At 38.2% G+C, this 25,783-nt stretch overlaps 1 protein-coding gene across 1 annotated transcript in view; it reads right to left on the minus strand.

Moving 5' to 3' along the window:
- The window catches only part of ABCB1 (ATP binding cassette subfamily B member 1), a 1,009,232-nt gene that overhangs the window by 4,685 nt on the left and 978,764 nt on the right, over window positions 1–25,783 (minus strand). The window contains exon 29 of the mRNA XM_044067521.1: window positions 23,391–23,537. Coding sequence (XP_043923456.1) covers window positions 23,391–23,537 — 147 coding nt within the window. The remainder of the gene's footprint in view (window positions 1–23,390; window positions 23,538–25,783) is intronic.

Consider the following 25,783-nt stretch of genomic DNA (forward strand, 5'->3'; position numbering starts at 1 on the left):
TGTGAAGGTGTTTTTTAATTTGCCAAGGATCACATCACTTCTAGGCATATTCCCAGAAACTTACAACCTGCAATTGCTCAACTTACCCTAAGCAAGTTAAAATACTAACTTAATAGCCTGCTATGGGACACCCTCCATTCCCCAGGATGACTGTGCAAGATTACTTAGTGTACATGAGAAGGTACTATTATCAAAAGTACCTTTATACTGGGAGATTTCAACTGACCCTAAGTACATTGAAGTACCTGTACCTCCTAAGTTGATATGCCCTGAGGTTTATATTAATAAAGGAACATTCTCTGGAACACATAGTTAGTAAACCAACAAGAGGACATAATTTTCTTGATCTGGTCCTAACTAATAATGCTATTACATGTATTAATCTTTAGTTTCTCCATCCCTGGTTAAGTCTGAATGTAAACTTACAACCTTTCCTTTCAAAATCTTTAAAACTTCTACAATTAATAATTCTAAGTTAAAGTATTTCAAATACACGAACCTCCTAAAAGACTGTGATGAGCTATCAGAATTAATTTGTTATATAATCAAAATCGACATAGACACGATGGCTATTTATAATAGGAGTTTTATTCTCAAATAGGTCAGTGCTTATTCCTGGCCTACAATTGTCAGATATAATGGAAAGTTTAAGAACAAACCTCTCTGTTAATCTACCAGCTCAAATAAACCTTTTAACAAGTGAAATCATGTCTTAACTCATATAACAGATTAAAATGTCTCATACTAATGACTGCAATGAGAATATCAACAAGGATCTAAACACTACTATCAGGGACGAGTGAGGCAAATTATGAACTATAACTAGCTTCTGAAGTCATTCATAGGTTAGTACTAGGTTAACTGCCCTTGCGAGTTATTGTAAGCCTAGCCAGTTATCCCTTGTGAGATTCAAACCCTGCATCTTGTGTTTGTAAGCAAACACCTTAACCATTAGGCCACCCTCCCAACCGATAATTATAAGACCTCCTTTAGTTACATCAGGAAAACAAGAAATAATACTCATCCATTTTCTGAACTCTCTACTCAGGCCAAGAAAACATAGCAAATATACTACAAGACAAATTTAGTGCAAACTTTACCCCTGAAACAACTATTTTTTTTTCTCAAATCCATAAATCGCATACACCTCCTAGTATCACAAAGGATCATGGTATGAAGATGCTCTCTAAAACCAAAACAATATTTCCACTGGGCCTGATAATTTACCTGCCTAAATAAGAGTGGCAAACATGCCCTTGGGGAGCTCCTTCTTTAAACTGTTTAATAATACTGTCTAAAGGTGCAAAATGACCTTTGTTTTTTGTATAAAAAACTGTTCACATGCAGTGAATAGTAGTTACTTAAGGAAGTATCAGGATAAAGAAAAAATCCAGTGCACAACCAATACCAAGCAGATAGCCGGAAAAAAATGTATTCAGTCGGGCACATAATAATGAACGATCCATTAAGTTTATTTTCATGCTCCCTAGGGCTTAAAATAACATATATGTTGTCTTGCGGCATAGCGCACAACATTCAACAGTTCCTCTTGACAAAACTCCACAGAGAAACTGGATTTTCAACTGGAAACAGACTGTCTATCCTGCCTGGACTACTTTCGAATATTTAGTAATTCGTTATAATATTATATTTTGTATTATTTTTTTTTTGACTTAGGACAAATTTAAATTTGCTACTTCTACTACCATTATCTAATCTGATTAATATACGTGATTAACTATATATATATATATATATATATATATATATATATATATATATATATGTATATATATATATGTATATACATATATATATACATATATATATATAATCTTCCACACAGAGAAGTTTCTTAAACTGTTTTGTTTTTGGACCCACTATACTTGTTTAGTGGGTTGTTTGAGACTTTGGGATACCACGGAGTTACTTGTTTTTAAGTTTATAAAACATATACACTGCAGGAGCAGCACACATGACCTAATGATTTCACTGCCTCAGAATCCGCTGGCTGGAGTATCTGGTGCCAAATTATTGTAAAACAGACTGCTAGGGGATTTGCTGTACTTTTTCAGAGATACTGTTATTCCCTGTAGTAAGAAAAGCTATGGAAGGTAAGATTAATGCCCTATGAAAGATAATTTCCCATCAGTTGGCAAACATAGCTTGATCACAACAAACTTGAAAACATATTTTCTTCAACTCATATGGAAAGACCAAAAGAAATGTTTTTTTACAAGGAGTTAAGGACTCTTGCACCTCCTGAGAAGAAAAATGCATTTGCATGTGGGTAAATAAAGCATACATAAAGTTTGTCTTATACAAACAGCAATTATGCAATGGCTGGATATCAGTGAAATGATTTACAGTTAGTTCCCCCTACATCTGGACAAATTTACATTTTCGGACAAGTTTAAATTGTTCATTTATATTCCTCAATACTGTATTGTCCAATAGCTTTTTACTTTGGAAATCATTGCTTGTGTACTAGCATTTATTTCATGTTTGAGATTTTTTTTCTCTTTAAGGCTGTGCAACCATAGAATTGGCCAGCCTACTTCAGTTCAATCAACTCATAGTAACAGACAAGGTACTCAACCAACCTGAAAATACACCTGCCCTTAAAAACATTATCAATTCCTATAGTAACTCTAGGCTACTTCGCTCTTCTAACAAACTGCTGGTTCAAGCACTCAAGACTAACAACTCAGCAGGTGACTTCCTGTTTGCCAACTTTGTTGGCAAAATTTGGAATTCACTTCCAGCTGACCTTACTCTTGAACCCTTGTTAACGCAATTTAAAAAAAGTCTTAAGCAGTATTTTACTACACACTGGCTATGTCCCTGTTTCACTCCTAACTAACTCCTTTTTTCTAACATATTCTAAATTACACTGTATGCAATACCTAATTTCGCTCATAACTGATAGTGTGCAACATTACTTGTTTTCAATGATGATAGACTGTAAATCTTTCTAGTCTTCTATGAGAGCTATACTGATGCACCCTGTAAATCATGTTTTTCTTTCTTGTATTGTGTAAAGGTTTATCTTGTATCGTGTAAAGGTTTATCTGTAGTACTGGAGCTTTTCTCCTCGGGCCTCCGCTGAAAATGGACATGCATCTAGTCGGACTATCCCGGTCAACAAATAAAATAAATAAATAAATTGTACCTATTTCAAAATGTAATGCTGGATTTGTTTTTTTGAGGTCTTTGAACCAGCCCACGTACCCAGTTAACAATGATAATTACGTAAGTCAGTGAGTAAATAAATACATAAATAAAGCTATGGGAAAATTAAGAAGGCCAGAAGTAGAAATGTTACTGTGTAGTGCAAAAAAATGAAGTTCATATAACTCAGTTATACCTGGTTTTATAAGGGTGTTGCATTAACAACTGAACACACAAAGAACACATTGACCTTTGTCTGGCAGTTGAACCCAGGGCCCCCACATTCTGTGTGGATGCACTAATATTTGCTCAACAAGGAGTTAGGGTCAGTGTTTTTCTTTTCTGTTCAGTTGTTAATACAATACTAGGTTAATGTTTGTACTGCTAAACCGAGATAGACTGGATAACAATTAACAAGTAATCTCCGTGGTACCCCCGAAGTCTCAAAACAACCCACTAAAGTGTAGTGGGTCTAAAAACAAAACAGTGTAAGAAACTTCTCTGTGTGGAAGATTTTCAGTCCATATATTACTAGTTAATCACTGTATATTAATCAGATCAGACAATAGTAGTAGAAGTAGCGAATGTAAACTTGTCAAGTCAAAAAGTAATAATAGAAAATATATAATTCTACAGCATTACTAACGATTCGAAAGTAATCCAAGCAAGGCAGGCCGTCTGTTTCCAGTCGAAAATCCTTTATTAAGTACACAGACAAGCGATCCAAGTAAAACAAAAATAGAGTAATAATTTCCTCACAAGCTTTCTATATATATATATACTTTTTATCGGGCATGGGAGTGGTTTATTGTGCTGTAAAACAAAGTGTTATTGGTACACATGTTAAATTCACATCCCTTCCCCCATCAGTGTGACATTCGAGCTGGTCCTGCCCTACCTAGTAGCTGTCATAATAATATATAGCCCTAATGTACTTTAATGGTACATCTTATTTAACCAAATTATTAAGTAGATTATTTTTATTAAGTCTGTGATTTTATCCAAGGCAATATACTACATGGCTGGAAATATATCATCCTTAGTTCATTTTGCGATCAAAAATTATATATAAATATATACATATACATTTTGCATGTAAAAATCAGTTTCTATTTTCATAACCTGTTGTTAACAAAGATCGCTTTCGTCCTTCTAGACTTCTTCAGGTCTGTGTACAAGAACCCTAAAAACCTATATAATTGTATAATTAGTTAGTATTGTTATTACCATCATTTTGAATAAAGTGGAAAAAAGATAAAATGCATGTATGATGATGGAAACAAAATATACACTTAAATTTCAAATTATTTAAAATGGTTAGAAGGGTTAAAAGATTTTTGGGGATGCTCCTAATGTCTCCCTGGCACAGTGGTGCAATATGCAGCATTGTCGCCTAATAGCAAGTGGCTCTCCAGATCAATTCTTGACTGCAGTGCTGTCTGTGTGGACTCTGCATGTTTTTCCTTTGTTTGTATGGGTTTTCCTCAATGTTCCCTGTTTTTCTTCCACTTCCCATATACATGGGGTAGGCAAATTAAATTAGCGACTCAGAGTTGTTTATAGGTTTGCACTCAAAGTGTCTGTGATACAAGAGTTAAGGTCCGGCAGTCTGCTTCTGTTCTGTGTTTGCATTCTAAACTTCATGGATGTCAGCCACCTCGCTTTAAGATTGTGATGTGACTTATAAATCAAAGATAGATGAAATATTCCCCTGTTGGCAAGAAAGTACAGTGCAAAACAGTTGCACACTTTCATAGACAAATGATTCTCAATTAGATTGCTGAGGACATCTTGATAGGCTTACATCCTCTGAGTTCCTATACCACAAGCTGCAATCCTGGGTTATCCATCAGCTGACTCTCCTTTGACAAGGATCTGTCAATACCATTTCCCTAGGCTGGGTGAGCTGACATCAGCTTGTCCCTCCCATTACTCCTTTTTGGGCAGCACCTTCAGCACTTAGGCATTAACTTACTTTAAGTTGTCTGTGGCACAGTCAGGTCCAAAACTGCTACATAATGAAACCTGATCAGAAAATGAACTGTTGTCTTAGGTAAAGCTTAGTTATTATGCAAGACAAGATAAGCAACCCTTCACATAACAACCTGAAGCTCAGAAATAGTCTATGTTGAGGCTTTAGGCACCAGAAAAAGTCTTAGAGGACATAGGGTCCAGGCCCATAGAAGCAAGTTTGAATAGAAAATACAACAGCATGTCAATAATGAAGCTTTGTTTCCAGTGCAAAAATGAAGGATTGACTGAGACCACAGATTATGGCTCTCCTTCAAAAATACTTCCATCAGTCTACATTAGTCCTGTATTCCACCAGATTATGATATGGTGGGAATGGCAATGACATGCAGCTTGATGATGGGTGAAACCTGACTTAAAGAAATGCCTGACAAATATCAAGCAAACTTCAAGACTTAAAAACTAATAAGGAAGAGGATATTAAGCGACTCAGAGGACTGACTCAGAAGACTTTTCTACTTGCCGTGAATGGAAGATGTCATTATAGGCTCTAGTGGTTAAAAAAGGAGTTACAGCAGCCACCATACATTTAGGCTGAGGTGGCCATTGTGCCATACACTGAAGCCCTACCGTTTAGACCGGAATGTTCCCTGCCAGTACCTGAAGGGTCAGAAATTAGGCTTTTCTGAATATTATGTGGTGAAGACTATTAGTCCTGTACTTTCTGTGAAGTTCACCTAGTAGGTGAAGGATGAGGTGAAATGGAAAAAAATTTTAAATAACTTTCTCCGTCATTCCAATGAGAATGCATTTACCACCCATTTGATTCTGCCCTGAAGAAAGAAGCAGAATGCGTAGCATTTCATTCTCTAGTGTAGTGAATGACTGATGAGTCAACCATCACTGATAATAAACTGTTCTCTGGAGAACCCACATCATACTGAGGCAGGACAAGGCAAAAATGTACATCGTCTCTGCCTTTAACTCCAGAAAGAATATAACAAAATACAGTAACAAACATATTACCACTCAAAGAAAGAATAAATTCCTGAAATCCCAATGTCTTTTCAAAGAACAGAAATTGAAGATCATAGACATGACAAAACCAAAGTATGCAACTTCCTTTGCTGTACTCAAAGCAGGCAGAGCTCTTCTTAGCTGATGTTTACTCCAAGAGACTGCAGTCAAGCAAAAGTATAATTTAGTGACACAAGCAAAGAATTTTAGATGGTGGTTTCCCACAACCATAACTCCATGTAAGTAAAGACCTAATGAATGTGCTATTTTAGGCTTCCAATGTGATGGTTAACATCTTGGTAAACAGGCATATATAGAAGAAAGCCTGAATAGAAGCAGCTTACACTAAAAGTGCTCTTCATTCTTAGCAATCCAGGAACTTCCAGTGTGGATCACAAAGATGATGTATCAAAAGGCAACCATCATGTCTATCAACATCACCCAATGTTCCACAGGAGGAGTGTCATCAACGCTTGAAGAATGACCATATAAAACTTCTGTATAACTAATATGAAAATGAAATAAATCTAGGATCATATGGGATGTTCTGACTTTGTGAAGGTAAAGAAACAATTTGAGCAGAAGCCCCTTCCCAGTTCCAGTGAGGGGACAGTATCTACTGCCACTATGACAGGCAAGAACTAAAACTTCACTAGTTGCTTTTCTGGCACTTACTGGTTTAGTGCATGGAAAGAATTATAGTGGAAATAATCAATAATCACACAGGAAATTTCCAGTCCCTGTACCAAGCCCAATTTGGTTACATCAAGGGCAGGTCATGTCAACTCAACCTGGTGGACATTTTAAGAAGGTCATCAAAGCAATTGATTTGGGCAAAATGGTTCACAGTGCCCACCTTGATCTGGTCAAGGCATTTGGCACAACACCCACTAAGGCATTGTTGATAAATTCAAGTGGTTAGGTATAACCCCTTATGTGACCTAGTGGACGGTTAGTTGGCTTACAGACAGGCACCAGGAAGTTAGAATTGGGGAGTCTACCTCTACAAAAAGGCCAGTCACATGTGGAGTTCCTCAGGGAGCAGTCCTGGAACTGCTTGTGATGCCTGTGCCCTGGCGCAGCAATCAAGGAGCCTCAATCCTCACCACTAACACCAGAGAGGGCATCTCATATGAGAGGAATGGATAACAAATACACACAGTAAAGTGCAATTTCCCTTAAGAGTACACAGAGATCACAGTCAGTCCAGGGCTGGTCGCTCCCTTGCTCCCCAGGTCCCCAATAAGACTACCCACTGGCACAGCTATAGGGTCCAGATCTCAGCCTAGCTGGTCAAGCTAAAATCTCCAGCACCCTCTCTGTCCAACCAGTGCTTCGTGTCCCTGCCCAAGTAGCTGACACACACACACACACACACACACACACACACACACACACACACACACACACACACACACACACTTTGAGATAAGAGGTTATACAACCACACAGACACTTCTGGGGAAGGCTGGCACAGGTTCTCCAGCTGTGCCCCTTTTACCCACACTATACAGTAATACCGGCTGCCACCACCCAGTTAATATTATCAGCTATCCAAAGGCCCTTAAAAGCGTGTCCAATTATTACTGTGCAATAGTATTATCCAATTGGTAAGTGTGAATAATCAGTCAAGGCTTATAACTCTATAAATATGCAATGTACTCTAGAGCTTAACTTATCTCTACACAAACCAGCCACAGTTAAAAGGTTTTTAAATATTTAATAATAATTAAAACCACAAGACAATACTTTTTACTACACAGTCAGTGCTAGTGAAGAGTTCAGAGATCACACAGAAATACTTAAAATAATTCAGTAGTATAGTTCTGACATAACAGGAAAAACACTTAGTCTAATATTTTCTAATTCCTAGCTACTTCTAAAAGAAAACACAAGTCTAAGATAACTTACTTAAGACAACAGGCAGAGTGCTGAGTTGGATGTTCAGACAAAAATGCTTACAGTCTCTCTCTGAGCAACAGTTTTTAAAATTACTAACAAACATTTCTGCTGGGCCCTCCCAGATTGCATCACTTTTCACACTTGGGTTTCCCAGTATACACATTACATCATTTTTGACACTTAGCCTGGGTTTCCCAGGTCAACAGGCTACATTATATAGCAAGCTAACACCTGCTCAGGAAGCTACAACAATAAAAGACATTTTACATGTACAATCTAGTAATTATTCCTTAAGTTAAAACAATAGAAAGAATGTGCTAGCCCACACCAAATGGCTCTGAGCTCTGGAGATCAAAGGACATACAAGACATAATTTTAATTTCAAAGAACAGATGTGAAATGCTTGACTTAGTTTTCTTTACAGCAGTGGACAATGTTGCCACATTGTTGTAGTTCAACATTTAACAGCCTATTCTTTCATTTAAGAAAACCAGCCTGTACCTTGCTGGCAGCCTTCACCCATCTCTACCAGTCTTCACACTGCTCTTCTTTGGTATTTACTTCTCTGAATTCAAGGCCAATGTCAAGGGCCTCTGGCTGACCAAATTTCAAATGACTGCAAATGAGGAGTCACAGAATCCTTCACAAACACTAATGTTCTGTAGAAAGGGCTGACACAGACAAATAACTTGGGTCACAGCTATAGACTAAAACTAAATGCTAAGGAATGCATAACAGCATCCTTTGGAAAGTCATCCACCCCTGGTAGCTATTATATTGACAACACACCCCTAAGTGTCGACTGAGTAGCCATGGACTTGAGGACATGCACAAACAGTAATCTAGTCTCACATGTCGGCAGTAGTGAGGAAATAATTCTATGTTGTGCAACTTTTAAACAAAGGTATAGAATCTAGGACCAAGAAGGGCATTATCCCACTGTATTTAACATTCATTCATCAGTCCTATCATTGAGTACAATGCCCCCCTTTGGTATGTACTTATCAAGACATATCCAACAAGTGAAACTTCCACAGATGTTCCTCAGTAAAACAATACAGGGAGTAAGTAACATGTCCTATGTAGACCATCTCAAAGCCCTATCCCTGTATTCTTTCTCCTGCAGGCTGTTGAGAGGAGATCTATATTTGGCATACAATGCATCATCAAACCTCACTCTGTCAGACCTGCTGCATATCCACAAAACAAACAGCACAAGGATAACCCATTCTAAAGACTTAAACCTTGCCTGCGATATAAACAGGACCTGCTGGAGAGCTAGGTGTATACCCCAGAGACTACCCCTTCTCTGGAAGAAGTTCCCGATCAATGCGAAGCAGGTTTCCTTGCTAACCCAATTCACGTGTAACTTGATGGGAAACAGGAAATGCATCCCTAGTTTGGCACCTATAACTCTAATGGACACAGGGAGCCTAACATGTAAATGGTTCATCTCCCAGACTCCTGCTTGTAAATGTTTCATGTCCCAAGCCCCTTCTTACACTTATCAACTGTACCAGAACTTTCAGAGATTTGGGCTGAATGGCTAGGTTTAAAAAGGCCCCAGTGGTTGTTAGCCTAGTACACACCTATGATCTAGTGGTTGCCTGACAAATTTGATATAGCTTTTTTCTTTGTTGTCCATAACCCGTATTTGCTAACTGAAAGTTCTTCAGACTGAGACAAACCAAGGGATATGCCCTCTTCTCAGTGTTGTCTGAAGGAAGCAGGTGGGACTTCTGAATAGATGACTGGGTGTAAATCCTTTTAGGAAGCCTCTGTGGTGGGCTACAGTCGAAACATTCATAATGGTTGCCTTACGGCATGTCATGCTTAGTAAATGGCGTGGTCTGCCTCCTAAATTACTGAGGTTTTGTAATTCAGGATAATGGGAGGATAATACATAACTACATTAAATAACAGAAAGAGCTTGAATTTCTCTTCTTGATGTTCTCAATTGCATCCTGAGTGGTAATAAATGAAAAGGACCTCATCAACAAAGTAACTATCTAGGAAATTCTGGTGCAATGCCTTATCAATTGTAGACAGCACAGATCATGATATTTTATGGAGGCAAGCACTAGTGGCCATCTATTCACAGCTTTAATGGGAGATTGGGCTATGGACAGCCCTTCTGATGATGCACAGTTTCTGTAGAACATTCCCCTTTTCTAATTCTGGAGTGATGCACAGTTTTCCATAGCATATTCAGAGAAGCAACAAAAAATCCAGAGGCTCACAATGGTAGCAGAATAGGTTTCTTTGCTAAACCAGTTCATGGTCTTTAATGCTCAACTTGTAGGAAGGATGGTCAGTTGCTGGGATTTCCAAAACTTGTGATGGGAAAAAACAGATAACAGAGTAATCGGGTCTATATTACGTGATCGAACAGTGAGATGTTCGAATATGTAATAATCGACCCCATAAATGTCGAACGGTTCAATGGAGATCTCTGTACAGTGTGCACATGTAAGTTTTCCATTGTCTGCACTGTAGTGCGATCTTGGAGTTGGTATATTTAAGTAGCGGGGGTGTGGTGGGTGCAGGGGTGCTTGCCCCCCTGCTTAAAGCGTTTTTATGCTTTGTTTGGGTGGTTTTTTTTTTTTTTTTTGCTGTTCGACATTGCAGCGTTTTGACATTTAGGGGTCGATTATTACATATTTAATCATTTCACTGTTCAATCACATAATATAAAAACAAGCAATCTGCTTAGGGATACCTAGTAAGGAAGAATCGTCACCTGGAGATAGTACAATGCAAATTTCTTATCTAAATAGATGTTAAGTATCCAAGTATGGGTGTTTTTAAGCAGCAAACATGTCATCCATGATATGGAAGGCTAAACCAGGAGGAATCCTCTTTTTACTCAAGATAAGAAATAACTTGCTGAAGACGTGGGGTAGGGGGGAGAGACAATGAAGAGATGGCCACTGGAGAGTAGACTTCAATATTTTGATCTACGTTTTGAGTTATTCTACAAATGAATTGTCCTGAGATGGGGAGCTGAGTAGGAAGGAGGATTCATTCTCCCTATCAGTCTCTAGCAGACACACAGCCACCACTTCAGTCTCATTAATGGCCAAGAAATCAGGAACAACAGAGAAGGCCTCTTCTGTTTAGCACTATTGGCCAACTCATGCAACCTTCTATCCCATGCAGAGAGTGAACATATAGCACATGCTGTGTGTTTTGCTGGCACAGAACATAATGACATCTGAAGATACAATACAATGACGAGATGCATGCTAGGAGTGACACAAGAGTCTGAGAGGTCAGTACAAGGTTTAATGCTGGCAGTACAAATGTGATCTCATGCACCTGCGCAGCCATCTTCCACCAAGGTTTGTTCAAATTTTCAATGCCCACAGTGGGGAAAAAGAGTGACAGTGGTTCAGCAGTGGGTACATAAAGAGCTGTGATAACTGTCAAATCTTTGTGGAGTAAACTGCCGGAAGGACTACAAAGCGAATTTGGAGGCATGTCTCAGAGACTCAACGGATCACACCATAACTGTATGTGGTATGTCAGCAACTAAGATCCAAGCATTACTCCCATGAATGACTGCCATGGGGTATCAGTATAGCAACATAAAACTTTTACTGAGAAAATTTCAGCTAGGGAACAATAGACTGAAGTAGACCCAGGTTTAGAGCTTTGGGTCTATTACTTTAAACCAGCTACTGTGCATGAGAAAAAAAAGCTGGAGATATCTATCAGTTCATTATTAAGGATGAGAGCAGCACAATTATAAGGAATTATTAAACAATATATATTTTAAATCTATTTCATTTTTATTCAATTGAATACTAATTTGGATGTTTTAATTAGACTAATTGTGTAAGTTTGTGCTTTTAATGGTAACATTTATTTAGAAAGCATTACTGTTTGGACTTCCAAGATAGTTGCACATTGAATAACAGCTTAATTCTGGCTCTCCCAGTGTGACTCAGCAGAGAAGGCCTGTGGACTTGTATTTATGGATGACTGGTATTCTGCAGCAGGAATAGTTAAATTGAAGACTGTGGCAGAACAACAAAGCACTGAAAGTGGGAATACAGCAGGATTTTGTGGAGAATGACTACTCATTGTACACCAGGCAGAAGAGGAATACATTTATTCCAGTATTCAGGGAATGGTGAGATACAGGCATGAGAATCAAACTGTTGTACCCAGCTATCTTCATAATATTCTTCCCTGCAGATACAAAATCATTTTTTTATGAAGTACATGCTAAGGATGATATACAAAAGTTTGTCCAACAAAACGTGAGCTGTGAAACAGGAGATTCTGCTTCTTGTTTTTCTGGTAATAAAGAACACAGAGAGACTGTGCCAATGAAAGAGTTGACTAGAAGAATTGAGAGTATGTTGGAAATGAAGCAGAGACATGATCTGGGAGATGGAGATGAGCATGAATAAATCAAGTAACTTGGAAATTGACAAATGTGGGATTAAAAAGCAATAATTATATTTGTGAAACATGACAAACCAAGAAAATCTGGAAATATTGGACTTTTTTGAACTTTGTTAAACTTGTAGGGGACTCTAAAGCATATGCCCTACTTCATGTCATTAATGTCCAAAAAATACTTATGAGAGGGGAACAGGAGGGAAAAAGTTCACTTAAGTAAAACAATTTTTTTTCTTAATAGTAATATTTTTATAGTGTATAATTTTCTTTGCATGCTATAAAGTAATGTTTTCACAGTTATTTTTAAGTGTAATGGAGATACTAACAAACAGGTAATCCTGTTTTTTTTTTCCTTTTTGCAGTGCAATGAAAAAAAAAAGAGAGAGAGAGAAAAGAAAAATCTGGTCAAAAGAAAATGACAAAAGAAGAACTGATGCCATTTGTCTCATGCTTGCATAGGCGAATGACTAGATAAAGGCCCTTAGCTTGACTAGAATAAGTTTTAAGAGAAAGAAAATAAATGAAAAAGAATACTTAATTTTATAAAGATTTTTTGTAGCAAACAAATGTATGCTTTGCAAAATCCTGTATCGGGTCCTCATGTCTCCATTGAGACAATCTGATAAAGAGAAATTGGCTAGGAGATAATACTCTTTGAAAGCATTCAAGTGTTTCCCCAGCTGGAAGAGATATAAAGACAAGACAAAGCTAGACAGCACTTAGTAGAAGCACAGGCTGCACCATATGTCTTAGCATGGACAACATTCTTTTGGGTTAACTCAAGTCTGTGAGAGTGGCTCTCAGTTTGAGACATTTGTTCCTATTAGGAGGGTAAAACTTCAATATTTGAAAATGTACATAGTTAAGTTAATAGGTTTTAGGGGTGTACGGAGGTGTGTTTGTGTTTTTTGTTTGAGGGCTTTCAATAACACAAAACGTTTTGTATGATGTGACATATGCTCAAATGGAGATGACAAGAAACAACTGTATAAAAGATCACCCTGTCAAACAGTGTATGCATGGAACTAGACATTTAGCAAAAAATCTGTTATACATAAAAGGTGGGAATAATAACTTTTTAATGCAATGATGCTTTCTGTAACGTCTTTAAATTTTAATCATTTCACAGATAAAAGCAAAAAAGAAAGATTAGTCAACAATATTAAAAATGTAGAGTGCAAATAGCTATGCTACAAGAGACATACTTGGAAAGAACTGAACATGTGAATTTGATAAAGAAAGGTTTTCAGGATTTTTATTCAGCAGAATACCTGGGACAAAGGTAAAGAGGAGTACTTATATAAATGCAAGAGAAGCTCCAATAGTGATAGAAGAGGATAAAAAGATAATAATGGTAGATCTGTAGTAATGGAGCTTAAGAAAATCTGGGAGAAATAATCAGCTTTCAGTAATGAATATTACTTATAGGTGGGGACTGGAATTTTGCAGCAGTGAAGATATGTCTGGGGGGCCCAAAGGGAAAATATACAGAGGAGGGTAGACTTTTGAAGAAATTTATAAAAACATTTGGCATGGAAGATGTGAATTCAGTACTAGAAGTTTGAGTGAATTTACATATTATTCCCCAAGATACAAAAACTGGGCTATGCTAGACAGAATTTACATTTCACAGGAGCATGTGTACTTAATTGAAAGTCTTGATACGCAGCCAATAACTATTTCAGATCATGCAACAGTAATAACTAAAGTAAAAACAGGGTAATGAAATAAAAATGAGACACTGATGCTTTCCTTACTATCTGTTGAAAACAGAGGCATTTAAGGAATGCGTAGTGGAAATTATTCAGGAGCTATTAGAGAATATAGAAATTTCTTCTGAAAATATAGCTAGGGAGTAGGTTAAAATTAAGGTTGCATTTAAAAATACAGTGGAAATAAAAGAAAGGGAGATATGGTTAAGAAGTAACAAGACTTATTTAGGAGTGATAAATGTTAAAGTATTGCAGAATAGGGGGAATCTCACATAACAAGAAAAGCAGCAACTGCAGAATGCTTAACAGCAAATAAGGGATTACCTTGATAACATTCATGAATTTAGAGAGGTTGCTGTTAAGCAACTGTTTTTGATAACTCCAAAGCACAGAAACTTTTAGAACAATGACTCAGGCAACAGAAAGTAGAATTGATTTTCACCAAGCTTAGGGAGCCTATAACAACAAAGATAACAAGAGATCTTATAGAGGAAATAGAAATATTTTGGAAATTCTACAAAAGTCTGTATAAAGTGGAGAAATATGGAAATCAAGAAAAGGTAGAAATGGAAATGTTTCTGACAGAATTAAATATGCCAAGGTTAGAGGTAAATGAGGCTCAATTACTAACAGGATATGAGATAAAAATGGTGATGTATAACCAATCCACAGAAAAGTCCCCAGGAATCGAAGGTATTCCTGTGAAATTTTGGAAGCTAGGATGGAAAAAATTATAAATCTCTGGAAGGTTTTGTTTAACAGTATTTTAAGAGAAGCTGAAGTACCAACGTCCTGGAAGAAAGTGGTGGTAGCTGTAATACCAAAGAGGGTAAAGATCCATCAGATCCAACTTCATACAGGCCCATTTCAATACTAAACCATGACTATAAAGTGTTTATGTCTATAATGGCTAAAAGAATGACAGAGGTGATGCCACAATTGATAAGATATGGATCCACGTGGTTTTGTGGAGGTGAGACAAACATTTGACAATATAGCAACAGAATATAATAAAATACCACTGTTGATGGTGGGTTTTGGTGCAGAGAAAGCATTTGACAGAGTAAGCTGGGACTTTATGAGCAGGGCAATGGAAGTATTGGCATTCGCTGATAAAATTATAAGGCTGATTAGGAGGATTTATGAGGGATTGGAGGTGAAAATTAAAGTGGGAGGGTTCCTCTCTGATAATTTCCGCTTGAGCAAAGGAATTTGCAAATCTTTTCAGGATACAAAATTAATGAAACAAAAAAGCGAGCAATAACTGGACCAGCAAATAAAACCACACTTATTTATTTAGTGCTTTCGGAAAAGCTAGTACCTAAAGGTACTAGCTTTTCCGAAAGCGCTAAATAAATAAGTGTGGTTTTATTTGCTGGTAAGGTTTTTGCTCACTTTTTTGTTTTATTTAAAAGTTTTGGAGTTTCTTTTTAGTTGTTTTTTTATACAAAATTAATGAAGCTAAAACAAAGGCAATAGGGGTAAATTATGTACCCACACACAAATTGGTTTAGCAATGCCCATATTTATGAGGACATGATAAAATGAAGTATTTAGGAGTATGGATTAAAAATGGTTCTGGCTTGGCAGCTAAGGATATGTGGGAAGAGGCTAAACAAAAGATAATACAAAAAGTAGAAACTGGAAACTCTGTTATATGGCTATAGATAGTAAGATGCAAACAATTAAAATATTTTAGTTCCTTTAGTCTTATACACAAGTCAGGAATATTTTTATTATAGGTTCATAGGTAGGTACTAGGCTATCTGCCCGAGGGCATTTATAAGCCTAGCCAGAGTGTGTCGGCCTTCGCCACCCCGTTGATTAATTAACTGAGCCTCTGTCAAGCAGAGCCAGTGAAGTGATCCCAGGGGTGTATTTTCTGTTACCCATCCACTCGTCAAGGTTTCTCTTGAAGACTGTTAGTGAGGGGCTCTGCCTAATGTATTTTGGAATTTTGTTCCAAAGCATGGGGAGTCTCTGTGACAGGAATCTATCCCTCCAGCATGTTCTATGTTTGGTTGTGGAGAGGTTTAGCTCACTACAGCGCATGGCTTCATGGCTTGCAGTGGCTTGGATTTCTTTACGTGGAGCATGTCCATCAATTCTGAGTTGGACATGGCTTTGTAAGTCAGGCAGAGATCACCTCTGAGTAAGCGATATGCCACTGTGTACAGCCGGAGATTTTTCAGTCGGTTTGAGGTCAGTAATCCTCTTGGTGAGGTATCTTTGTGGTCTCTCCAGCTGATGGAAGTGTCTTGTGAGGCACATCCCAAATGGGGCATTGTACTCTATGATGGGTCTGATGAGTGATGAGTAGAGGGGCACTATAACCTCTTTATTTCTAGATGCGAACCCTTTAGTAATTAGATGGGCCATATAGAAGGATTTCCTAACTACTTTGGCAATATGATTGTCAAAGGAGAGATTACTATCTACCTGGGTCCCCAGATCTCTTATTACATCTTCTGTATTAAGGGGGCTGCCACCTATGTGGTAATTTGTGGGTGCTTTGTTTTTCCCAAATGGGATGACTATGCATTTATTGGCATTTATCTTGAGGCCATGACTTTGACACCAGGTATCTGCATCAGTAAGGCCCTTTTGGAGGATGTCCGTGTCAGCTAGAGAGTCAATTATGGCTCCCAGTTTGCAGTCATCATTGAACTTGGTTAGCCATAGTCCTCCTGTGTTTGCCTGTACTTCTAAGAAATATATGCCGAACAGTAGGGGTCCCAGGACAGAGCCTTGTGGGACACCATTTGTGACTGGTTTAGAGTTGGACCTGAAGCCCACTATTCTTACCGTGTGAGTTCTGTCTGTAAGCCAGTTGGCAACCCATCTCGTGACGTAGGGTTTTATGTTCAGACTGTTGAGTTTTTCTGTAATACCCGAGTGGGGAACGGTGTCGAAAGCCTTGGCGAGGTCAAGGTAGGCTGTGTGAACAACCTTTCCTTAGTCTATGGCCTTGGTGACTGTCTCGAAGAAGTCAACCAGGTTTAGTAGGCATGATCTGCCCTTAACAAAGCCGAACTGGGTCGGGTCAAATGTTTGGAGGTTCCCAATGTCTTTGTTAATGAGTTCCAAGATGATGCGCTCCATAGCCTTGCAGACAAGGCTAGTCAGGCTTATGGGGAAATAGTTACCAGGGTCAGTTGTGGCCCCCCTTTGTGGAGTGGAATGACCATTGCTGTGCACCATTCTATGGGCATGTAGCCTGTGGAGAGGCTGAGGTTGAACAGCATGTTTAGGTGGGGGGTTATTTCTTTCTGTAATTCGTGCAAGACGCAGCCTGGGACACCATCTGGCCCCACTGACATTGTGTTTTTGGCCTTTGAAAGGGCTATTTTCACCTGTGCGTCTGTGATTTTCAGGACACTATACTTTTTCGGTATTGTTGTGGGCCCTTTTGGGGGTGAGAGGGGGGGTGAAGTTTGCAATGAATCTATCTGCCAGGATGTTGGCAATATCAGTGGGTTCAGTATATTTTGTGCTATTTTGCACTAGTTCAGTGCATATCTGCGAGTTGCCACTTAGATTCTTAACATAGCTAAAGAAGGCTTTGTAGTTATCTTTTGAATCTTTGGCTATTTTTCTTTCGAAGTTAGCCTTGGATGATTTTATGAGGGACCTTAGTTTCTTACTGATACTGATCAGGGATGTCTTTCCTTCTTGGGATTTGCTGTTTTTCTGAACTAGTTTCCTCCTTCTATTGTATAGCCTGTTTATGGCAGGGGTCCACCAGACTGGTTTCCTTCTCTTAGATGAGTGAGTCTTGGTATTGATAGGGATGGCACGATCCATGCATCCTTGTAGGTGCTCATAGAGTGCATTTGTAAAGGTTTCTGCATCTTGGGCAGCATTATCCTTTATAATGGGGGCTGTGAAACTTACCGCCTCTGTCATAAGTAAGGTGAAGTTTGTTTTAGAAAAGTTTTTTACTGTGCTTTCCTTAGTTGTGGGTGGTGATGAGGTGTGGACATCCAGAGTGATTAGTGTATGGTCTGATCTAACCAGTGATGGGTTGACCTCCGGTGTAACACCTGTCGCCCATGTTTGTGATGACCAGGTCCAATATGTTTTCACCTCTGGTAGGGGAGTTTACCAGCTGATCCAGGGCATTTGAGTTGATGAATTCCAGGAAGCACTGAGCTTGGGAGTTTGTACTCGAGTAGTTTTCCCAGTTAATGGTAGGGTTATTGAAATCACCCAATATCAGGGTGCTCAGTAGGACCTTCATGTTTTTCAGTGTCTCCAGAAAGGTGGAGTGGTGGTCCTGGGTCATGGAGGGTGATCTGTAGCATGCCACAATTTGCATTGCAGATTTGCCTGATGTTAGTTGCACATGGGTGATCTCAAAGGTATCATGCTGTGCCACTAACCTGGAAGTGTAGATATCCTTGATGAATATGGATACACCCCCCTCCTTTTGTGTTTCGGTCTGTGTTCTGTGGCTGAAACATGTGGTACGAGTTGTAACCCGGTAGTGCTGGGGTGCTTTCTGGAGACTTGAACCAGGTTTCAGTTACTGCAGAGATGTCGATGTTCTCCATATTGAGGAGTGCTTCGAGCGTGTGCATTTTGAGATTTAAACTCCTGGCACTTGAGTAGCATAACCCTCAGTTTTTTTGATAATTGTGCTGTTTACAGAGGTAGGTTTGACTTTTGAGCCTTGCCTAAAAAAGGCACTATGGGGGCAGCAAGAGCCTTGGCCAGTATTCGAAAGCCTGGGGTGACAGGTGCAAGCCGTCTCTTGCGAAGCAACGTGGCTTGTCGAGCATGTCGTCCCAGGCTGACAGACACTGGATCCCCTTTGAATGACACCAGAAGTTTAGCCAATTGTTGAAACTGATCATTTTTTTCTTTATACTGAGGTATAATTCTTGGTGAGGGCAGGATGCTACTCAGGGTCAGGGTTATACCAGCCTGGGCTAAATCATCAGAGAGCTCTTCCATGTCTCTTTTCATGTAGTCCAAGGAGGTACGTCTCAGGTCATTTACACCAACATGAACAATGACAATGTCATATTTGTACTTGTTCTGGAGTGACCTGAGTAGTTGTGTTATTTGGCTGATACTGGCTCCCAACAGGCAGCTAACAGTAACCTTCTGCTTGCCCAGCCTAATTAGTGGGACGTCAGTGTGCCTGACTATAGAGTCACCTATTACTAGTGTGTAAGGTATGTTATTTTGCCTTAAGGAATGTGATTGTGCGGCACACTGATTTTGTGTTTTATGTGTTGTCTGGTTTGTGATGGGAGGTGCAGGTTGTTTGGGTGTCTGCTTTGGAGGTCTCTGATGCTTTTGCAGGTTTTTATTTAGAGCCTCTGAGTATGATTTTATGTATTTATGTGTATTTTTTGCTAGTGCTGGTTTAGTAGGTTTGTGTGTGGCTGGAGGTGTGGTGCAAGTGTTAACCTTCTCCTCTTGACTGTCTGTTCCAGTCTTGGGAGGAGACAGTTTAGCCTCCAGTTTGGCTGTATAATTGCATTTCTCACATATGCTAGTGTTTTGTGGTAGGAGGAGAGGGTTGTCTGTGTACATGAGGCAGTTGCAACATTGCCTCAGGATACCCAGATTCACCAGCTGGACTGGAAAGTACACCTGAAATTGCCCTTTGGTCATGCCTGAATAGTAGGATGAGCTGCTTATTCACTTGGTTGGTGAGGGGTGAATAAAGAGCCTTGCCCTCCTGGGCAATCAAGTGTCAGGGTACATTAGTGCTTGCTATTAGGTCTGAGCAAGTGCTGGGCTGTAGGATGCTTTTTGAGTGTTTAGGTTGAGAGTTAGACTAGTTTCAAGGGAAAAACTGAAGAAGAGACTTAGTGGAGCCGGGAATAATTTAACCCTACTCTACCCGGTGCACAAAACCGTGCAAACACAGTTTTTATTGCAGGGAAATGAAAGAGATAGGAATTAGCACAAACTGGCCAATAAACTACTAACTTCTGGGCTGGAACCACTCCTTCAGGGACAGATAGGCTGCTCAAAGTTCCTCTCTCTCACAGGTGAACAGAGAAACTTCCTTCTATCCAAGTAAGGTATGGGCAACTCAGAAACTTTTAACATAGCCCTGAATTCAGCACTAGCCTGAAAACTGGACTATACTAGCTTAGAAATGCGAGAAACAAGGAATTTTTTTTGTTTGTTTATTTGAAAAGATAAGGCAAAATCAGTAAAAAATACACTTAAAACAGCTTTAAACGACTACAAACGATCAGAAAAGGCTATCAGACTTTAGTGTGTAGCCTACAACAGTTAAACAAATTATTTAAACAAAAGACTACTTTTTAAAAGTGCAGGCAGTCAAATAAGTACAATATGTGAGAAAAAACAAGCTATTGAATCACAATAAATGCTGGAAAATCAGCGTTTATGCGTTAAACAGTTAAGTACAACAAGAAAGTACAGAAAACTGATACTTAATCACTCCACAGTCTCTCTTCTAAGCTAGAAGGCTTGTATCAGTTTAAGACTTTCTAGTGCTTCCCAGTAGGTTAGTTACAGGAAAGATGGGAAACAAGTGTAGATGTGGTCTTTTAAACCAGAAAGTTAAAAGAGATGGACAAACTGTCCAAATGGTCAATAACCTACAATTTCTGGGCCAAGAACCACTCCTCTTGTGGTAGACAGGCTACCTAGTGCTTACCACTCCCACTGATAAGCTAGAAGGCTTTCCTCCAACCAGAGGAGAAGTTGTGGATAGCAATTAATAAAGAGTTGAAGGATTTTATCTGGGAGCGGAAGGTAGCAAGAGTCAAGACGGATAAGCTGATTCCTCCAATAGACCATGGTGGATTGGGACTACGCAATTTGAAGTGGTATTTCAGAGCTACACAGTTAAGGCTTCTATACATAATAGAAGCAGAAACCTATAATTCAAAGTTGAAAGGGATAATGATGAAACAGGGCAGAAGGCCAAGAAACAAGGACAGACTGGGATTTTTGGATGCAAACCTTTAAGGAGCATAACAATAATCATGCAGAATATTATATTTATAATGTAGCAGAAAGTAATCTAAGAATTAAGCCAACATGGGAATGAAGAAAGCAGATTCAGCCGATAAGGATGATTGCAATTAGGGATATAGACAATAGGGAAGAGGGGGTTGGAATTTATTGGAGAAAACTGGCAAAGAAACCAAAGTATTGAGAGCAAATAACTATTTAATAGAATGGGAAGACACCAAGAATTTATTTGGACTGCAGGTTAGAGACTGCCTTTCTTATCAAGGATTGATATCAGAGTATAGGCAACAGAAAGAAACAGGGGAATCCTAAACAAAAGACGAGCACTGGTAGAGTTTTTGTAGACTCTAATACAGAAGCTTCAGTTAAAAAATGTAACAATTAGTAGAGCATATCAAATATTGCATGATAACTACAAATATCAATCAGAGGAGTTTGGAGAGGATTGGGAAGAGAGATTGGATAAGCAATTCACAAAGAAACAATGGAGGGATATGTCTCCGAAACATGCAGCAAAATCTAGAAGATTTTAGGAATTTTGTTTGGAAATGTTTACATAGATATTTTATAACCCAAGTAGACTCCAGAGAATTTTCCTCAGGTAGACAGCAAATGGAGGTGTGATGGGGAAGAAAGTGATAATTGGGAACATAACTTCAGGGTGTACAATGAGTTGGCAGACTACTCAATCAGAGATACTGGGTGAACAAATTAGTGTAACTAGGGAAATTATTTTTCTGAGCTATGATACAGAATTTGAATTTTCTAGACATAGTAAGGCCTTGCTGAGTCTAATTATGGTGGATGCCAAAAAAGCAATTACTAGAAAATGGAAATCAAAATCTTAAACCAACTGCAGTAGAAGTAGTGAATAAAATAACAGAGATAACAACTAGAACTGGGATCTTTGGAAAAGGGTAGGAGCACAGGAAAAATGGGAACTGTGGGAACAATACATACAGGGGATGAATGAGCTTTCAAAGAAGGCAGGATTTGAATGTCTGACTGATAAAGACTGGGTAAATTATAAGTGATGTATAATGTTTGCAACTAAAATTATTATTATGTAAATGCTTGCAACTAAGATTATGTCAATATGATTTGTTTTCATTTATATAAATGTATGATTGCCTATATCATAACAGATAATTTAATAATGATGGAAGGGTTTTAGCTGTTTTACAAGCTCTGATGAAGCCCAGAATAATGATGATGAAAGTGTTCAATTTTTTTAAAAAGTATTTGGATTCGCACTATACATTTTGTGGATTTACTACATTTCTTTGATGCTTTGTTCTCCCACCTATGGCTATGTGAACCCTTGACTGGTTTTATATTTGAGAGCTTTCACAATTGTGTGAGCCCGTCATATAAAAGTCAATTGGTTGTCAGGGAGCAATCTTCATCAAAACTGATATGAAAAAAAAATCCATAGAGCTGCAGCATATCTGAGCCCAAGACATAGAGATGGTAGGAAGGTATGGGGAGGAAACCAGACAAACCACCCCTTTTGCAGTGATGAATGTGCAATTATCAGTACTGCATGGAGTGGTACCAGCCAAATGACTGCTTTGAGAGTTTGGCTGAGTAGTAGGATTCAGTGGTTTTAATCTCACTATCTGTAACAATAGCATATAAAAGTAATATTAAATGAACAGCATGTATGCCAGAAAATCACAGAATTGCCTATATTTATTGCTAAGAAGCAGCACAACTCAAACTGTGTAAAGATTCTGATATAAAAGAGTGAAACCACTCTGTGTTGTCGTTGTATCATTTTTGGAAGCAAAATTAATGAAAAGGTTAAAGTAATTTTTGTGGCTTTTTTTGGCATTTTATGAAAGAAAAATGTGTACAAGAGGTGACAACAAAGTGTGATATTACGTTATCTGCCTAGATGAGATGAGGTAAATTATCTCAGGTGGTGCACTACAACCACTGTCTATGCAGCCTTTACAGCAGTCAGCAGCAATTGTTAGGGAGTTTCATAGCAATTGAGAACTAAAGGGAGGATAAAATCTAAAAGAATAACAATGATGCCTTAATATCAACATAATTCTAAATACTTCTAGTGGAAGTGGCTATCTGAAAGTATGTGGAGTCATGCACTCACATTATCCTTCAGAAGAGTAAGATGAAAGATCGGTATAAAGGATATTACCAACCAAGGAGGTTAAAAATGTTTTCTTGCTAAAACAGTACACTTAGAAGCTGGAGAACGTTGATTGACATCCATACCTTTTCACTTTCTGTGTCGAGTGCTGATGTAGCTTCATCTAGTAATAAAATTTTGGGACGTCGTACGAGTGCTCGTGCAATTGCAACTCGCTGTTTCTGTCCTCCAGATAACTGAGTGCCTTTGTCACCTACTCTCGTTTCATATTTCTAGAAATAAAAAGAAAGAAAAAATGAGCTGACACATCTAACTTTGTGCTGCTGTGCATCTAGATGATGCTGATTAATCTATTATGGTTCTATACAAGAATAATACTCTTGTCCTAATTCCTGCTCTTCCTCTGTGTTACTGCTGTGCATGACTCCACTGGTATCAAACTAAAGCTACTAAGATTCCAAAAAAAAATTTGGTTGGCTTCATCAAATACTGACTGATGGGAACAAACCAATAAATGAAACAGTCATTTTCTGTGGCACAGTCCCTTATAACATCATCCATTTGCAGACGTAGTAAGTTAGATTGGTCACATACAATACTATTACAAAAGTTTTTTATCCATTGCTTCCTTATACTTTAAGCATCCCATTACCAAGAAATGCTTCCCAGTGAAGCTTGCACTCAGATGTTCCGAATGTGGAACACCCAGTCCCTGCTAATAGATATAAATTTAGAGGCATACAGTACCTCACAAAAGGAAAAGATATCCTCCAGATGTTCAGTTCTTCTCAACTGGAGACATGATAAAAGCTCTTATGAAGAGGATTCAAAGACCAGCACAATACAGCAGGTCAACTGATAGAATTTACACTGTATATATCCACTGAAGGCATAAAAAGCACTGAATAAACCTAGAAAGTTATGCTATATAAGAGAGTCTAAAAGGTTAATTGTTATACAAGGAGCTCTATATAATTATAGTAGCTTCTTAAATGCATTTTCAATCTACAAGTCATTTTTTACCTTTATAAACCTAATATTCATATCATAAAAGTAAGGTATATGCACCAAAGCAGAGTTGAACAGAACCTAGTAACGCATGTGATGTAAGACAGCTTCAGCTAAACCTGGTTAGGCTTGAAATGCAATGCCTGGGTAGTAATACTCAGAAACAGTATTTTTTATTTTAATTTTAATTTATTGACTGGTGTCTTGAATTTGGTTAATGCTGAACAAAATTTGCAACACTCAGTATAACGAAGATTGTAATATTCCAGAATACACTTTCAAGTTGACCCATGATAATGTGACCTAGCCTAACTGAAAGCTTGTCTTCATACTGTTTCTCCTACTCTGTTTTAGCAAACGAAAGATAACAGCTGCTTTCACTGACGTTTTTACTTCGTTTAGCAAAACTGCATTTCAGCATCATTTTGTTGACATTCCTTTCAAAGAAGAAAAAAATTCCCCATGATTGGAATGCTCAGACAAATATAGCAGAAATGTTATTGAGTGACAAAGTGAATTATGATATTACCTTTGTTAAAATGTTTGATTGGTATCAAGGCAAAGCCGGGATTTTTGGAACTATGTATCAGCTTCCAAAATCGACCCCCCCCCCAACACAAGTGGAGTTGAGGCAGGTGACACACAGCAATACCACTTCAATGTACCATAATTATCTCCTTATTAAATTTGTTGGATTTTCTTCCATGTTTAAGCAACTTACATGTGAAAAAAATAATTTAAATTGAACAGATAAAAGGCTGCTTTCCTTGTTCGGTTAAAACATTTTTCTCACACCTATGGTTATCCTGAATGAGTTCTCCAGTTAGAAATTATATTTGTGGCTAAGCCTCTGCTGATAAGAAAATAAATTGTGCCATCTTACAAAGAAGGGTACATCATGCTGAGGGTAAGTAGTTCAGATGTCTGACCTGAGGTAACAATCATTCAGAATAACATTTTCCATAGAAAGAAACCTAGACTGTAACTAACCAGTAGTTTTGATGATTTAAGCATAAGAAAGTTGTGCACATAATTCATACACCAGCTTTGAATCTGATTCCTGATAGGTCATTTAAATTATATTACAAAAAACAGGCATCAAAATAAATACATTACGTGTTCTCTCACACATAAGCATGAAAACACGTGTTCATAATGTTACTGGCAAATCTTTCTTTATCAGAAGTAGAAAAGTACTCACATAGCATTACCTTCTCAATTAGGAAGACTCTCCCACATTCCCTGAAACTTGTATTAATTCTCTCCATGGCTAGTAGGAGACAAGGTTTCTAATTTAGGACTTAGCATGCTTTACAGTTGTATTTAGTGGTAAACAATTCAGCAATAATTCCATGGTGTGCAGCTTGACTGTGTAGAATATATCTGGAAGAGTTGAAATTAAACCATGTGATCAAACATAACCCCAAGTGGGTAGATACTACACACCCTAACATCACACCACTGATTATTGCTATTATAACTTGCCCTAGCCATTTTACGCCCTTGGGTA

This window comes from Protopterus annectens, chromosome 3.part1 (genome assembly GCF_019279795.1).
Source record: "Protopterus annectens isolate FY-2018-M chromosome 3.part1, PAN1.0, whole genome shotgun sequence".
NCBI classification, from domain to species: domain Eukaryota; kingdom Metazoa; phylum Chordata; order Ceratodontiformes; family Protopteridae; genus Protopterus; species Protopterus annectens.